Source organism: Petaurus breviceps, unplaced genomic scaffold, assembly GCF_028583685.1.
Source record: "Petaurus breviceps papuanus isolate PSGF00001 unplaced genomic scaffold, PetGlider_PUasm1.0 90407, whole genome shotgun sequence".
Lineage (NCBI taxonomy): Eukaryota > Metazoa > Chordata > Mammalia > Diprotodontia > Petauridae > Petaurus > Petaurus breviceps.
This window is the reverse complement of record NW_027187241.1, coordinates 83,014-101,525: the sequence shown is the minus strand read 5'-3', so window position 1 is coordinate 101,525 and position 18,512 is coordinate 83,014. Positions and strand designations below refer to the sequence as shown.

Genomic DNA, 18,512 nt, shown 5'->3' with positions numbered 1-18,512 from the left:
GAAGAAACTGAATTTCATATGCATTAAAAAACCTTTGTTTAAAAGCTAATTATTAAAGTGTTCATCTTAAACTGAGTAGAGAAGACTGGATGAAGAAAAGGAGTTAGGAAGGGGATCTATAAATATTAACTTAAGTCTTGGTATTTAAACTTGAGATCCTTGTCCAAAGGAGGTGTCTGAAAAGAGGAAACGCCTCTTCATACGTGAAGGTCTTTTCTGTGCATCATTTTGGCTAGTCCATCTTCCAGAAAAGTGATTTCCAGGAAAAGTTACTTCTGTCCCTTTAAAGATTGCAAGAGAAACTGGAAGTCAGTTGGTCTTTTATGACTGGCTGCAGACTGTTCCAATGAGGTCCTGGGAATCTTGTTGAGAGATGCCATTTGGGGTTGGGCTCAGAGCTGTGTTAGGCAACTGCAAGACAGAAACACAAACTTGGGTAAGAGAAACTTTTATATGTCTCTTCAATGAAGGGATTAGGATTCAGTCAGAATTATTTGTTTTTACTTGCCTCAACTTGAATAATGAGCTAAACAGTTTAAAAATCCCCCATTCTCAAAGATGAGAGTCATCAATGATGCCTGGGGGGTAAAAAAGGGTGCGTGTATGGGCAGTTAACTTGTTTGCTTTCTCCACGCTCCCGTTCTTTCCCCCAAGTTACCTCCTTTCGTTTTGTACCAAAGGACATTCTAGACGGGTCTTTCCAACATCTCAAGAGCATCTTCTGGGAGGGATACATTGTCGACTGAAGACAATCGGATTGTTTTCATATAGTTTATATTCTTGCCAAATAAATGTCATATTTTAAAATTGTAATTGGAAAATACACCACTTCCAGAGACAAAACCTGTCATCTCCCAAGACACCAGTTGCATGCAGGATAGTTGCGATTTTTAAAACAAGTATATACTAGCCAGAAGATCCTTATCCACACCTTTGCATGCTTTCTTGGTGGTGCCCTACCTGCCAAATAAGTTAACAGATGAGTAGGCACACCGGGTGCCCGGACCACGCTGATCAGCTTGCTGTGCCACCTCCTCTTGGCACGCAGGGCTGCTGTACAAAGTGTGCTTGTGTCAGGGAGGAGGGATGGCATGGCCCACCCTAGGGAGGCCAGGGGGACCGGGACTGCTCTCGGAGAGTTTTCTGGGGAGCTTTTGGCTCATCCCCCAGCCCCCAATTCCAAGGCTGCCACCTTGTCCCACCCACCGCGCCATCCCCTCTGACCGCAGCCAGGGAAGCAGAGCGTGGCACTGAACCCCGTAACCAAGCAGGCGGGCGCTCGGGATGCCAGTCGGTTCCACCTACAGAAAGGGCCTTGCGACTCCCCCCTCGGTATCCCTTCATTTCTCTCTTTCGTCGGGGCGGCCATAGGAGCCTCCCCTCCGTCCACCCGGGGCTCCAAGCAAACCGATAAGCGGTTCTCTCAGTGGGGGCGGCCCCCTCCCCGCCCCTCCGAAGGGGGGCTCGGAGGGAGGAACTACAGTTCCCAGCAGCCCCCGCGCCCAGCTTCCCCCCCGCCCCCGCGCATCCCCTCGCGCCCCCCCGCCCCCGCCCCCGCCCTCCGGCGGTAGGACCGGACGGGGAGGGGAGCCGGGGAGGAGGGGAGGAGGGGAGGAGAGGAAGGGGCGCTAGCGGCAGGCGGGATGAGGCGATGCGCGTGAGGCGGCGCGGGCTGCTGGGGCCAGGACTGAGGTGGCGGCGGCGGCGGAGCTCCACACGCTGGGACCCAACCCGCCTTGGCAAAGTAAGTAGCTGCCGTCGGCGCCGGGAGCGCGGCCCCGGGCATGGAAAAAAGTTGGGGCGGCCGCGAGCGCGGGGCCGCCGCTTTGTTCTCCCGGCCCGGGGGCGGGCGGGGGGCGCGCGGGACCCCGGCCGGGCGGCGGGCGGGGAGCCGGGCGCGGGACGAGGGAGATCCGCGCGGGCCGGGCCGGGGGCCGTGCGTCGGGGACGGGGCCACGGAACTTTTCGCACTCGCTTAATTTGTGGCTGCCGCGGTCTCAGTCCGGTCTCGGTCCCGGCGCGCGTGGCGCCCGCACGGGCCCGTCAGCCTCGCACTTGGATTCGGTCCGCCCCGCCCCGCCCTCCCGGGGCTCCGGCGCTGGCCAGGTGTCCTCCGGGGTCACTCGTTAGGGTGCCCCAGGCCGGCGGGGGGAGGGGAGCTCTGTTCTATGTAGTGCCGGATCCGCGCTGCCCGTCGTGCAGAAATTTGGGAAAGTTACCGGACTTCTGCCCGCTATTGTGGCACCGTTAGCTCCCAAGTGGTGTGCACCGAGCTGTTAAAAGATGTGTCTTTTCTCAATTAACAAGAATCTTTTCTCTCCTTCGAGTTGGCGGGAAGGGAGGGGTGGGGGGGGGTAGAGAGAGACCTAGAGAAGAGGGAGAGAGGGACCGAGAGAAGAGGGGGGAGAGAGAGAAGAGGGAAGAGAGAGACAGAGAAGAGGGGGGAGAGCGAGGAAGGGAGAGAGAGAGAGAAGGGAAAAAGAGAGAAGGGAAAAAGAAGATGGGGAGAGAGAGAAGAGGGAAGAGAGAGACAGAGAAGAGGGGGGAGAGCGAGGAAGGGAGAGAGAGAGAGAGAAGGGAAAAAGAGAGAAGGGAAAAAGAAGAGGGGGGAGAGAGAGAAGAGGGAAGAGAGAAAGAGAAGAGGGGGGAGAGCGAGGAAGGGAGAGAGAGAAGGGAAAAAGAGAGAAGGGAAAAAGAAGATGGGGAGAGAGAGAAGAGGGAAGAGAGAGAAAGAGAAGAGGGGGGAGAGAGAGACAGAAGGGAGAGAGAAGAGGGGGGAGAGAGAGGAAGGGAGAGAGAGAAAAGGGAAAAAGAAGGGGGGGAGAGAAGAGGGAAAAGAGAGAAAGAGAAGAGGGGGAGAGAGAGACAGAGAAGAGGGAGGAGAGAGAAAGAGAAGGGAGAGAGGCAGAGAGAAGAGAAAGAGAAGGGAGAGAGAAGAGGGGGAAGAGCGAGGAAGGGAGAGAGAGAGAAGGGAAAAAAGAAGAGGGGGAGAGAGAAGAGGGAAGAGAGAGAAAGAGAAGAGGGGGAGAGAGAGACAGAGAGAAGAGGGGGAGAGACAGGAGAAAGAGAAGGGAGAAAGAGACAGAAAGGAGAGAGAAAAGAGGGGGGAGAGAGAAGAGAAAGAGAAGGAAAGAGGGTATAGAGGAGGAGGAGGAGAGAGAGGGATAGGGGTGTGAGAGGGATGAGAGAAAGAGGGAGAGAGAACACCTTTGTAATATATGTGCAGACAAGCAATACAAATTCCCACTTTGGCCATGTTCAGAAATCTGTCTCCTGCATCTTGGCTCCATCATTGTTCTCTGAGACAGTGGGTGTTTTGAAAATCACAGGTGTCTCTTACTCTTGCCCCCACTCCCTGCCCCTATTTCCTAATTGTTTAGATGGGTTTTTTGTTTGGCTTTTTTGCAGATTGCTGCCTTGACACACGTTGTTTTGAGCTGGTATGTGTAGGGCCCCTCTTAAAGATTAGAGTTCCCAACTGTGCCACTGTTTATTTTCATATTACAAGTAAATGGCTGCATAATAACTATTTAAGTGTCTTTGGGCTACCTTATTGAAATACCCAGATTTAGGCCTTGCATTCAGCAGCTCATGATATAAATCAAATTAACTGACTTAATGTGACCTGCAGACCTTTCTGGTGATAGATGGCATGACAGGTATTTAACTCTCTACTCAGCCACACCTATACACACAGGAAATGAGACTTATCAGTGTCATCTTTGATTGTGTAGGGATAAATTATACCTTTGATCTACTGACTATGAGTTTAGGTTAGGTTGTAGAGAAGGAGAGGCTATGCAGATACCAAAAACTTAGTTTATAAAAAGTTTGATAGAATTTTGTTAGAAAATGTTACTGGTGTTATAAAGGGATTCTGGATGGAATACCATACTTGGAGTCAGGAAGACCTAGTTTCATAATCTTGCTTGTGATGGTTAATAGCTGAGTAATGTTGGAAAAGTCAAGTCATACAACTTCTGAACTTAGTGGCAACTCTTTTAAGACATTAAGTTATAGAAGGGCTGTTAAACTGCTTTTATTCTGTACTTATTAAGTTATTCCTTGATATATTGACTGTCATTATCATTGTTAATGTAATTTAATACATAATCTTTGCTGATATCTGAACATTGAGAGCTAACAGTTTTGTTTATATTGTGATTACTTTTAAAAACCTATTGCAGAAGATAGGGAGAGTTTTTTTTCTTCTAGAGGCTTCTAAGAGTGGATGTTTTATAGGGGTTTACTCCAATTTTACTTTTTAAAGGTTTCTTGATAGCATTATTTTGGTGGAGTTTTCAATAAAATCTGAGCTGAAGTCAGTTATTGGGAATTCAGGTAAAAGATTCTTGATAAATTAATTTTGGTTAAAGTAATATTTGGGCAGCTAGGTGACAGAGTGGATAGAACCCCCAGCCTGGAGTCAGGAAGACCTGAATTCAGATGGGACCTCAGAGTCTAATTAGCTGTGTGACCCTGGGCAAGTTGCTTAACCTTGTTTGCCTCAGTTTCCTCATTTGTTAAATGAGATGGAGAAGGAAATGGTAAACCACTTCAATATCTTTGCCATGAAAACCCCAAATGGGGTTACAGAGTCAGAAACGATGGAACAAAAACAAAAGTAATATTTATAATGTATCATTAATCACAGTTTTCAGTACAGTAGAAGATAGTTTATAAATAATGGCATGGCTGATGAGAAGAGCTTGTACTCATTCTCTCTAGCAAATTAATTTCCCTGATATTCCTTATAATTTTAAATATTTCACATTTTATGTCAACATGGCTCAGATTCAAGTATGTTCTTCAGTTTACTTCTTAAAACTTAATTATAAAAAATGTCAGTGAGTTGAATGTATAAAAACCATAAACTTTCAGTTTCATCAGGTGATCTTTTTAAAATAGAAATTGGTTCCCGTTCAGTGGATTAGTCTTGATGGAACCATTGACATAAATAAAACATTTTGTTATCATGCAAAGTATTTTCCATGTAAAATTAATAGCAGTTACTTATATGAAGAACTGAAGGTATATTTAAGTAAGTTTCTCTGCTTTGGTTAGGAAAAAAATAGCCTTTATTTTTAAAGACAAAAATCTAAAATTATTTGGAAAATTTTCAGTTATTGTCCATTTTTAAAGAAAGTTAACTGATGCAGAACTTGCTGTGTTGGGAAAGTATTTGAGAGTTTGGTCATTTTTATTGTTAAATTATGTTAGAATTGTAGAATGGGAGTTTGTGGCTTTCAATTCTAGTAGTCTTTGTATCCTATTAAAAGTTATATATAGCTCAGATAGGAGAGCTATTTGTATTATATTAAGATTCTTCCCAATTACTTAATTCAAGTTGATCTTCTTAATGTACACATCTATTTAGAATTGTGTCATAAAGCTTATGTGGTATTTTATTTAGGACACAGTAGCATTGAATTTCACTGTCAGTTGCAAGAACAGCTTTGGGGAAAAAAAACCCCTTTCCTCTTTTTGAGTTTTGCTATTAATGTGTGAGAAATTACTTTGAATATTACTGAGTCATACTTTTCAATAAGCATTGGTGCAGAATGGTGATAGATTATCAAGCCTAGCATGGGAGTATGGATCATTCTTGCCTCAAGAGCTTCTAGACTTGAATTTGACCTATTTATGGTCCATTAGCTGAAAATTGGCCATGGTCTAGAATAGAGAGGGGAATGTGTGCTTTCTAACTTTCTTTATTGTGCCTGAGAGTTAGCAGATATTCATTCCACTGCAAAGCATAAGACTTTGGCTACATACAGCAAGATGAGGACATCAAGTACTTAGGTAATAGGCAGAAATTTATTGCAGCTAGTAGAAACCTGGTGTCTCTTAAATTCTTAGAAGAAAAGGGCTACTGTTGCATGGATGAATTTGTGAATAGAAAATCCTGAAAATTGATTTTTGTCTTGGTAAAAAAAAATGTTAAGAAAAAAAAAACCTCCAGCAAAAATGTTTTTTCCTGGGTCACTTTTGAATCACTGCAGTGATTATGAATTGATGTTAGATATTTGCCATGAAAGTTTACAATCTAAGGAAAATAGAAATGGCCACATGATCAATACCATTGAAACAGGCCATGTTATATTCTAATCAGTACACATGTGACTGTTAAAAAACAAAAGAACCTTTAGCTCATTCACATCTTAAACATAAATGAGGCTGAATTTAAATGAAGTTAGTTTCTAATGAGGATAATTGTAAGCATTTCTCCATTCTTCATGTTTTAAATATTAAAAACAAATCTTTTCTCATTTTCTTCAGTACAAATAATTTTATGCTAAAATATCAAGCTTCCTTTTAACAAATTTTACAACTCTGTAACAGATTCAGAGGAAGAAAAGCAAAAGTCTTGAAATAAAAAAAAGAGAAGTATGCTTTCCCTCTGTAATGGTTTTGAACAGATACAGACCATTCATTTCTCCTTCATATCCTGTGAAAGATTATTTGAAAGAACTATGTGACAGATAGTTTTGAAACAGCACCAGAGAAGTTCTTAATGAACCAAATAGAAGTACTTGCCAACTTGATGATGGGCTTTCTTTTCTAGGTGTTAAACCCAAACACATAGATTTTCTCCACTTGATTTAATCAATTGGTTTGATGGAGAACAGGTTCTATTTTCTTAGTTTTATATTGAAGGAAAAAGGCATACATAGATGTTCCACAATGTGTCTGTATATTTGAGAATGTGGCTCTATTCTGAATGGTTAGTGTAGAACTCAGGTTTTCTGAATTCCAGTCTACTATTTTGACCCCTACATATAAACTGTCTTTTGCACATCAAATTAGAGTTCCAATTAAGTTTATCACATAAACAAAGCAAGGAGAGGAAAACAGATGGAATGAGTGGGTAGAAGCTAATGTGACAGCTCACTTAGTTTCTTCTAAGTGTGTGTGCCTGTTGAAATGTATTATAGCAGCTAATTAAAATGTTTTCTATAAAAAGTGTCCTGATTGTTTGGAATTGTTTGAATGTAGCTTAATATAGAAATAATGTATATTTTGGTACTGAATTTAGTCATCTTATTAAATGTTCGTGAAATTTTACTGTTATTTAGCTGTTAAGCACTAATGGGAAAATAGAAATGAAATTTAATGAAAAGGGCCCCACAAATAAGAAATACAGCATTATTTAATTTAAGAATTTGCATATCTTTTACTTGTATATGAAAACATAAACTATCAAGTAGCCTTTATGAATAGCATTATTCTTTTAAGATTTACAGTATAGTGTCCACAATATGATAGATATATTTGTGATATTATTACACCCCACCATCATGTTTTTTGGTTTTTTTTGCTACTTAAAGTTACTTAAGGCATATGCAATCTTAATATTTAAGGAAATTTTAATTCTATCCTTTATCAAGTTCAGAAAAAGCAGTTTTGTGGTTTATTGTATTTTATATGTGTATGTATGTATGCATATACACAGACATTTCAAAAAATCTCTTCATAGTCATGGCAGAAACATTTTCCCCCTTAGAAAAGTATCTAGATTTTATTAAAGTGTACAAATAGAGATGGTGAAGTTGTGATAAATAGGTAAATTTATCTATTGTTCTGCTGTCCTTTTTTAGATCCCTTTTTTTCCACTTGCATCCATTAATCCAATCCTTCAGTATTGTTATTCCTATCTAGGGAAAGTATTTTAAGTTGATAATTTCTACTTCAATTTGTTGAATTGAATTCTACTTCAGTGTGTTTTTCCAGCCAAGACTATTTGCATTTTAAATCTAGTGATAGATCTTAGAATTAATAGTGAAGTTCGTATATCCAGCCTTTGCTTGAACACTTGTGGTAGACAACTTGTTTTCTGAAAAGACAGCTTATTTCATTTTTCAAAGAAATAATTATTAGAATGGTCTTTATACTGAGATAAAATTTGCTTTCCTATGACTTTCCCTCATTGATCCTAGTTCTATGTATCCTCGGGAGCAATACAAAGAAACCTACTCCCTCATTCGTATGACAGCTTCTTAAATATTAAATATTTGAAGATAACTTTGTGTGTCTCCCTGTCATAGTCCCTCATGCAACTCATTCCCAGTTTCTTCAACTGTTCCTCATATGACATGGTTTCTAGATCCTTCATCATTATGACGGCCATCCTCTGGACCTCCTACTTTTAAAATTATCTCTTATGTAACGTTTAGATTAAAGGACAGTATTCTAGATACAGTCCAACAAACACAAAATTTAATGAAACTTGTGTTATTTTTTTTTGATATTGGAACTATATTTTTGTTATTGTGGTTTGGATTGTATTAATTCCCTCCCCCCATTTTGACACCCATAAAATAGATTCTAAGCTTACGTTAAAGCTTAAAACTGCACTAAGACTTTTGGGACATCCTGAATTGTCTGCCTTCTGTTAATTGTATGGTAAACTAAAATCAATAAGTGTTTCTCACATGAACTCTATTGGTTCTTTGCCATCTTAAATTTGTAGAGGTAATTAAGAAAAATCTAGGTGCAGCAGTGTACTTCATGTTTTTCCCAATTAAATTTCATCTTATTGTTTTTTGACAATATTTTAGACTATCAAGACCATATCCAATCTTGATTACATTCTTTATCATGTTATTTATTCCTCCCAGCTTTGTATCATTTTCATATTTCACAAATACGATTTTATTGTCTGTTTAACTGCAAATATAACTACTAAAATCCAACAGTTTTCCATTTTATCCACAAAAATATGACTGCTAAATATTTTGTGAAAATTCAGATATACTATGTGTATAGAATTCCATCCATCTACCAATCTAGCAATTTTATTTGAAATATAGGAATTAAATGAGTTTGTTTTAAAGTGTTATTAGTGAATCTGTGTTGTCTCCTAGGGATTATTGTATTTTTTCCTAAATAATCTCTGTTGTTCTGTTTCATAATCCTATGGTCTAGAATTTTATAGAATATTGTCAAGTTTACTGATTTATTGTTTTTGAAATTCATGCTTTTATTCTCTTTAAAATTTAATTTTTCAATCCTTAGTATACCTGTAGTACTTTCATTTTCAGTGATTACACAAAAAATTAGTGACATCACTCTGCAAGATCCTTCCAGGGGTGAAGAACCTGCAGCCTGAGGGTTAAACATCAGGCTTTAGCCTGTAACAGTGTGATTTGTCTGGATCTAGAGACCAATTTAGATGAAGCTGCTCTTTTGTTAGTTCTTTGGCCATTGTAGACTTTAGTTCTTGGATAATTTTGGCCTACCTTTCTGTTTGAATTTTATTCTCTTTAATGGAGGAGATGGAAGCAAAAGAAAAAAAATGAGTAGTTTTGATTTCTGCCAGTCATCGAGTAGCATTAGATGAGGATGAGGATTGGTGGTGGTGATAGAGGAGGAAACATAGAAATTGATCTGCCTTTTGCTTAGGGCACATGGCACCATCTTTCCTAAGCAACAGTGAGAAAGCACCAGTCTAGAAATTAGATGATCTGTATTCTAGTTTTAGCTTTTACTTTGTGAACTTAGAGAATTCCCTTAACTTTGCTGAGCCTCCGCACCCTCATTTATAAAGGGGTTGGACAGAGAGATCTCAGTGATAATTGCCCGGCCTCCTGCATAGTATGTTTCCATGAATGAAATGAAATGTGTAAAATGTATGTGAAAGTATTTTGTAAACTGTGCAGTTCTATAAAAATGTGCAGCATCATTCTTTCAGACTTAACTTTTAAAACCTCTTTTACTGTATTTGTGTTTTTGCAAACCTCATTACTGGTTTCCTTGACACTTCGTACAAGTTGTATTTATCCATGGTTATGTGTTCCACTTGCATCTTTTATACATGGCCTTTAAAAATTTTTGCTCAGCAAAGAGTTCCCTCTGTAACTACTAATTTTTTTTTAGATTATTCACTTATATGACCTTGGGCAAGTCATATAATTTCCAGGTACCTCGGTTTCCTCATAATGTAAAATGACAAGGTTGGATTAGATGAGTCTGAAGTCTGAAGTCCTTTTTCTAGCTTTGGATCTATGATTCTATAATTACTTGTTTTTCTTATTAGGAGCATTTATAATTTATAATAAAAACAGTATTTTGAAAAATCTCAAATCTCTCTTGAGATGTTTCCTTTTTAGACTTCTGCTTCAGATTCTTCCCAGTTTATTAATGAATTTTTTATGATCTGCTATCCAAAAGTGGAGGATACATGATAAAATATGCCCAGTATTCTGTTGCAGCATTACTACAAACTCTAAGATGATGCCATTTTCTCTCAAGATTCCTGTCACTTCCATATAACCAACCAGTTCCTCCCTGTTGATTAGCATTAAATCTGTGATTACAGTTTCCTTCTTCCTTATCTGATCTTCTAAGATAAAATAGTAATCAAGACAAATTAAGAATTTAGCAGAATTGAACTTCTAGCTAATTTCAAAATAGTTGTAGTCCTCCAATAATTTTTATATTTTTATCTCTGTGCAAACTTTCAGAACTTAAGAAAGCATTATCCATATCCTTCATATGACTGGGAAGTATGCTCCAGAATAATACAGTTTTTGTTTCTCTTTAACTCAAATATTTTTTTAATAGGATGAAAGGCTTTTGTTTCTTGAATTTTAGGGCACATTGGTAGATGGTCCTTTTTGATTTTCTTGAAGTGACCTCTATCTGGCTGGCCCTTTTTTTTGAGGACTGTTTTATGGTAATTGTAATGATAATTAGTCAGTGTTATAGGAAAGCGATTAGTCATTAGGTGTTCTCAGCTAATAAAATAATGGACTCATCATAAACATTTATAAAAGCAAAAAGTCATTGTATTCAAGCTATTAAATGTTTGTATCTTCCATTTTTATTTCATGTCAATTTGAGTCTAAAATGGTAAAATTTCTTTTCTTTTTTCCTCCTATCAGGCAGACTACATTTCAAAATGCTTCAGTTTTTCTGGATGAATCCTGTGATCAAAGCTCTACTTTTCACCAGAAAATATTTGCAGAAATGAAAATGACATTTTTGAAGATCATTTAAAAGTTTCCAGTCATGTCTGTGAACTAAAGGAGTTTTAAAATAGATTAATCTTAAACACTGATTTTTTTAAAAAAAAGTATTAGTAACAACAGTAATAAGAGGCTGTTACCTTTCTTTAAAAAAAAAGCAACTAAACATTTATATGTTTATAAACATTCAATATGCATTTTCTGAAATTAAAAGTGAGAGACAAGAACAGGTTTAAAAGAAAACAAAATGCATGGTAAATAAGAAAACTAGATTTTGCTGTGATAAGGGCAAGTGTGTTTTCCCAAAGACACAGCTCTTTTTGATAAAGGGGTTGATAATTAGGGGGAAAGGACTAGTTACTAATAAAGCTCCTAGCTGAAGAACTTGTAATCATTGGCATGTGTGGAAAAATAAGCAAAAAGCTTTTAAATAAGTCAAAAAGTGAAAGAATTTTTTTTTCACTGATATAATTTTTAAGAGCCTCAATATAACATTTGAAAGAAATTGACAGCCATTTCAAAAGATTTAAAGAAAGGCAGATGTCCGCAAACAACTCCCCTCCATCGGCACAGAAGTCTCTCTCACCTGCATCTCTCTCTGCTGTGCTTGCAACTCCTTCTCCATGTTCAAGTCCCAAGACAAGACTCTCTGCCCGACTGTCCAATGGAAGCTTCAGCACACCATCGCTTACCAATTCCAGGGGCTCAGTACATGCAATATCGTTTCTGTTGCAAATTGGTCTTACAAGGGAGAATGTTACCATTGAGGCGCAGGAATTGTCCTTATCAGCTGTAAAGGATCTAGTCTGCTCGATAGTTTATCAAAAGGTATGTCACAAGATCTTAAATATTATTGACTGTTTTGCTACTTGTTTCTTTCACTTGTGAGTAATACACCTAATAAGGAATTAGTACTCAGATAAGTCTCAGAACTAGAAAGAAATGAATGTGATTATTGTAGATAGGTCTCAGTATAAGAAAGAAATGAATGTTATTATTGTAAATATTTTTGAAAGAATTCTAATATTTTTTATGTAAATTAATTTATTTAATTTTAGTTTTCAGCATCTACTTCATAAGTTTTGAGTTTTAAATTTTCTCTGCCTCCCTCCCCACCCCCCTTCTCAGATGGCATATAATCTGATAAAGGCTCTACATATACATTCTTAATAAACATATTTTCATATTAGTCATGTTGTAGAAAAATTAGGATGAAAGGGAGAAACCATGGGAAAGAAAAAACAAAATAAAAAGAGAGAGCTATGCTTCGATCTGCATTCAGACTCCATAATTTTCCTCTGATGTGGATAGCATTTTCCATCATAAGCCTTTGGGAGTTGTCTTAGTTGCTTTGCTGGAAAGAGCTAAGTCTATCAGAGTTAGTCATCACACAATGTGGCTGTTACTGTGTACAGTGTTCTATTGTTTCTGCTCATTTCACTTAGCATCAGTTCATATAAATCTTTTCAGATTTTTCTGAAGTCCACCTACTCATCATTTCTTATAGCACAGTAGTATTCCATTACATTCATATACCACAACTTGTTCAGCCATTCCCCAGTTGATGGGCATCCCCTCAGTTTCCAATTCTTTGTTACCACAAAAAGAGCCGCTATAAATATTTTTGTACATGGGTGTTCTTTTCCCATTTGTATGTTCTTTTTGGGATACAGACTTAGAAGTGGTATTGCTGGGTCAAAAGGATATGCACATTTTTATACCCCTTTGGGCATAGTTCCAAATTGCTCCTCAGAATGGTTGGATCAGTTCACAACTCCACCAACAATGCATTGGTAAGAACTCTAATATTTTTCATCTTGGGATATCAACCTGAATTTAAATTTTAATAGCTGAAATAATACACTTTGGGGGTATGGATTTTATAGCTTTTGTATTTTTGAAAGCTGAATATTTTTGCTGTGCAATATTAATCTTTTACTTCTCTGGTCATTATTCTGGTGATCTATACCTTGATTGCTTTAAATCATCTGTGATTTTTCCCTCTGAGTAATCTGTAGATTATGGAACTCTTCCATGCCTTTACCACCTAGATTATGTTATCAAAAAATTTCCAAGCTTTCCACGGCTTGTTTAAGAAATAGATCCTATGGTATGGTAACAGGCTAAAATGATGTATAAGTCTGTTTTGCACCTTTAATTTTGTTTTGCAATTTCTTGTACTTCTCATGGTTTGTCATCTTACTATGGAATTGCTTGCATATTAATGTTACCCTCATAGACCAGATGAAAAGGTGTAAAGTCAGACCCAACTTTATCATTTTGCATGACTGATGTTGGAAGTAAAAGAGAGAAAACTATGTGTAAGGTTGGATTAAAAGCTGCTTGTCATACAAAAAATGATAACCAAAAAACCAAACCACCCTTGTAGCTGAATAAGATTAACTTTAAAACAGTCAATCAAACAATATAAAAGGGAACTTTCTGGCTAAATGATTTCTTTATAACTGGGCATAAATGAAAAGACTTCTGAATATTTGCCCTTTGTACTTTAGGCCTTATTCTGAGGTGGGATCAGAAATAGAAACTTGCATAGGATAAGCTGAGTATTTCCAAACACAGGCTGCCATTTCTCTTAATGGGTAGGGAAGACAGAAACTAAGAGATTTCCATTCAGGGAGGAGTCATGGTCTGAATGAATTGTGGAGAGGTACTGAGCCATTGAGGTCAGAGGCAAAAAGTATAGTTTGATTTAGAAACAGGAGCTTTCTGTCTGGATCATCAAGAGGGTCTGAAAAGGGGCAAGTGAAGAAATAGTCTAGGATCAGACCATTACATTCCATGTTGTAATAATGAGGATATCAGTTCCACAGAGTTCCCTACATTCTGTTTTCTGTGGGTAGGTACATGTTTGTGTACCCTGCTCTTAAGCTTCCTCTAATTTCACTGTAGCTGGACAGCTCCAATCAAGGCTTGCATTACTTGCCATGGAAACTGCAGCTAAGTGGAGGTGGACAGGCACATTGGCACTATGGTATATGTCTAGAGCTAGGTGACTAGCATGGTGAGGGTGCTCAAAATTACGTCATGTGAGAACTTGTTGAAAAAAATTACTGATATTTTACCAAGGGAAGAAAAGACTTGTGGGGAACATGCTGTCTTCATGTGCTGTCACATGGAAGATGGAATCAGACTTTATACTCTGTGACTCCAAAGGGCAGCACCATTGCCAATAGTAGAATTAACAAGGAAGCAGATTTCAGTACAGCACAAGGCTGTACTGAATTCTAAATGATTGCAGCTGTCTGAAAATGGAATTGCCTTCTAGGAAAGGAATAGTGATTCAGTGTAAATTTTCAAATAAATCAGGGATGTTGTGGGAGTTGAAGTAGAAAGCTTCTAGCTAGGATTCCCTTCAATTCTGATGCCAGTTGCCACATCATTGCATATTTTAAAACTTCTTTGAGTTTCTCATTTCTACCCATTCTCTATAATCTTTGTGGTAGTGGTATAGAAATATGCTTATATGATGTCGAAGTGTTCTTTGACTTTTTCTTAAGCAGTTTTGAAATTTGAGGTTTCAGATTTCATTTTCTTATTCATTAAGATTAATATGTTAGTAATTTTAATTTTATTGTCATTGACTTTTATGTTCTCTATTCATTAATGGACTGATCTTTAGTCTCTTTCCCTTTCTGTGTATTTAAGACTTCCTTTAATCTATTTCTCTTAACATTGCTTTTACTGCTCTTATGCCATTCCCACAGACATATTATTTTGTTTCATCTTCCTCTTCTTTAATTCCAATCCACAATTTTCCTTGAGCAAAGTTTGTTGAGTAGTAGTTTGAAGAATTTGATATGGAATAGGAGAAAGCCACTTGTTCTGGTTACCTCTTGAGTTGTGTTTTGACCACTTTTTGATCTAATGAATTTTAAAAAAACTTCAAAAATCACAGCCTGATATTAAAACAGTATTAAAGGAATTTGAATCCATATCTTTGGCAAATTTTTCATGATTTGGTGATTTTTTTTAATGGATCTATAACTTGTTTATAATCAAGAAAGAACCAAGCTTCCAGACAGACTTTGAAAAATGTTGGCCTCATGGATTAAACCCTGGATTGTAGGAGAGAAAGATGTATTAATTTGTATTATCCATTTTGTGACTTGTCGCTACATCATCCTTACAGTATTTTGTTTTGTTTTTTGGCTTTTGGAGGGCAGTTGGGGTTAAGTAACTTACCCAAGGTTACACAGCTGGTTTTTTTGTGTGGGCACTAAGTGTCTGAGGCCGGAACTGAACTAGGGTCCTCCTGACTCCAGGCCTGGTGCTTTACTCACTGTGCCACCTAGCCGCCCCTGTCCTTATAGTATTTTGAAAGGGCCTTATTTTAAACATTGCACAGGGTGAAACTTTCATCCCTTCTCATGTAATACAGTTTTGTTCAGCAGATATTTAAGTGCCTATTTTGTGCAAGGCATTGTTCTGAGACCTAATATAGTAAAGGTCCCTGACCTTAAGGAGATTTCAAGACATTGAGCCTAATTAACTCCCTCTTAGTGGGGTTTTCCTGACGATGAATCTTTAAAAAAAAAAGTTTAGTATATATATATATATATTATAACATTTGAAGAGAAAAACAGTTATAGTAATAGTGCTTAAGATTTGTAGTGACTGTGTCATACTTTTTTTTGGAGGGAGGAAGGCAAGGCAATTGGGGTTAAGTGACTTGCCCAAGATCACACAGCTAGTGAATGTGTCAAGTGTCTGAGGCTGAATTTGAACTCAGGTCCTCCTGACTCCAGTGCTGGTGCTCTATCCACTGTGCCACCTAACTTCCCCCTGTCATACTACTGAAGGGCAGCTTGGTGGCACAGTGGATAGAGTGCCAGGCCTGGAGTCAGAAGACTCTTCTTGAGTTCAAATTCGGCCTCAGATACTTACTAGCTATGTGACCCTGGACAAGTCACTTCACCCAGTTTACCTCAGTTTTCTCATTTGTAAAATGATCTGGAGAAGGAAATGGCAAACCACACCAGTGTCTTTGTCAAGAAAACCTCAGATGGGGTCACAAAGAGCTGGACACAACTGAACAACACCACTTTTGAAAAATCAGCTTTGTTTAAAATAATACTTAATTTTTTGCTATTGCCCAAAATTCATAAATATATGGACTTGTATGTATTGGAATGGTACTGTTTTTTAAATACATGCTTATCCTAAGCAATGAAGGGAAGTTTGTGTCTGCTCATCATTACAGTTATTTAGATAAAAACTAGTTGCTAGTGTCAGCAACTTGCTACTGTCCTTTCTTTTTCTCCAAAGTTTGAAGTCAGATAGTCAGTCGACATGTACTTATTAAGCATATACGTTGTTCCAGACCTTGTGCTACACCTGGGGAACATAAAAAGAAAGGCCAGAAATGACCCCTGCCCTAAAGGACCTCACCCTGCAGTTGGGTAACACAGTGTACAAGCTGCTATTTACATGAAACTGTGAAATGTAAATGTTGCCTCGGAGAGGAGAGAGCTGGGATGTTAGGGCCCTGCAGTACATTACCTGATTGATGTTTCCTCCACTCTGGATTGTTGATTGTTCTTTATTTTTGCCAGATATAGTTTACCAACTCATCTCATCCATGGAGGAAAAGTAAAGTAAGGGCCCAGGCAGGGGAAATGGAAAACCAAGTTTGGGGAACTAGATATAGATCATTGTAGCCCTTAAACCTAGAGATTCTGAGAGAGGAAGGTGAGGAGGTGTCAGGGTAGAACTGCAGTAGGAAGATTTGGGAACTCCTCTAGGTATCCATTAAGCATGGATAGGAAGCAGAGCCGAAAAAATCGGAGAAAAGAGTTGTATTCTACTGATGGGAACAGCCATGGTACAGGCACCCTTCTAGGAAATGGAGCATTGTGGATGAGGAACAGCAAATAGACTAAGCTGTCTGAATTGTAGTGTATGAAGGGAAATGTAGGGTGCAGAAAACGAGAGCAGCAGTGTCTTCACTGGGCCTTTTGCTCCTAGGGCTTCTGTGCCCTACTTTAGTGGAAGAAAAAAAATCTTAAGAGAAATAGTGAAAAAATGTAGAAATGAAGATTCTATTTCAATATAAGGTCTCAGACCATATTATGAAGCAGGATTTTTAAAATTTATTTCATCCTTATTAAAAAAATGGAAAAGTGAATCAGTGGAACAAATTAGATCAGAAAGACTAGAAAGTAATCAAAAATAGTAGCTCATTGTTTAGTAATCTGAAGAAAACCAATGACAGGGAAGAATTCCCTATTTAACAAGAACTAATGGGGAACATGGAAAGCTCTTTTTAAGACAATAGGTTTAGACCAGCATCTTATGTAATGTACCATCTTAATCTCCAAATGAAGGTGACCTGAGTTTAAAAAGTAACATAAAAAGAGGAGAATGGAAAGAGATGCCTTTCATATTTCTGACTGGGGGAAAACATTAATGATCAAACTGCAAATAGAGGAGACCACAAAAATGAAAATAGACAAGTTTCATTATGTAAAATTTAACAATTTAGTACAAACAAAACCTATATAACTAAAAATTTCTGACTGGAATCTTGTCATAAAATATTTCTGCTAACAGTCTTAGGGAACTGACACAATTATAAAAGACTTAAAGTCTTTCTCCAGTAGGTAAGTAGTGAAAGCATGTAATAGCTCACACTTATATAGAGCTTAAGGTTAGCAAAAGACTTTATATAGATGATCTCATTTGATTCTCACAGCACTGTGAGGGAGGTAGTTGTCATCTCCATTTTCATAGGAGGACGCTATGCTCAGAGAAATTAAATGACAGGGCCACAAAGTAAAAAACAGGGCCACAAACTGGTATCTGTGACAGGGTTTGAACCTAGTTTTTTCTTAACTCAGCACTGGTGCTCTGTTTCATTATACCACCCTCCTTCTCTGTTAACTATTTTCAAAAGAAACCGCAACTGTATAAAAAATTCTCTAGTCACTAATAATAATTAAAACGAAAATGAAAACAGTTTTGATGTTTCACCTTACCAAATTGACAAAAAATGATAAAAGGTGGACTTAGTCAAAACTGGGGGGTTTGTAGTGAGATAGGTACATAGTATGGGTAGGTGGATGGTGGATGGTCCAGTGGATAGACTGCTCGGCCTGGAGTTCAAATCTTGCCTTAGACATTAACTAGGTGTGTGACCCTGGCAAGTCACTTAACCCTCTTTACACCTCAGTTTCTTCATCTGTAAAATGAGCTGGAGAAGGAAATGATAAACCATTCTAGTATCTCTGCCAAGAAAATTCCCGAAAGGGATCATGAAGTCAGATACGACTGAAATGACTGAACAACAAAAGAAGGTACTCAGTACACTTTTAGTGGAGCTGTGGGTTGGTCTAAGTTAAAAACATTTTAGAATTGTGTAGAAAAAGTACCTAAATGCTTCATATGCTTTGATCCTACCATCCTACTCCTGGTTATATTCCCTCAAGAGATTAGTGATAGAAAGGTCCTATATCTGTCTGTCTGTCTGTCTGTCTGTCTGTCTATCTATCTATCTATCTATCTATCTATCTATCTATCTATCTATCT

General features: G+C 38.2%; 1 protein-coding gene across 1 annotated transcript in view; it reads left to right on the top strand.

Moving 5' to 3' along the window:
- The first annotated feature begins 1,563 nt into the window (after nucleotides 1-1,563).
- The window catches only part of PRKD3 (protein kinase D3), a 99,906-nt gene continuing 82,957 nt past the window's right edge, over nucleotides 1,564-18,512 (top strand). The window contains exons 1-2 of the mRNA XM_069108618.1: nucleotides 1,564-1,744; nucleotides 10,884-11,795. Of these exons, the coding sequence (XP_068964719.1) occupies nucleotides 11,508-11,795 (288 nt within the window). The 5' untranslated portion in view covers nucleotides 1,564-1,744; nucleotides 10,884-11,507. The remainder of the gene's footprint in view (nucleotides 1,745-10,883; nucleotides 11,796-18,512) is intronic.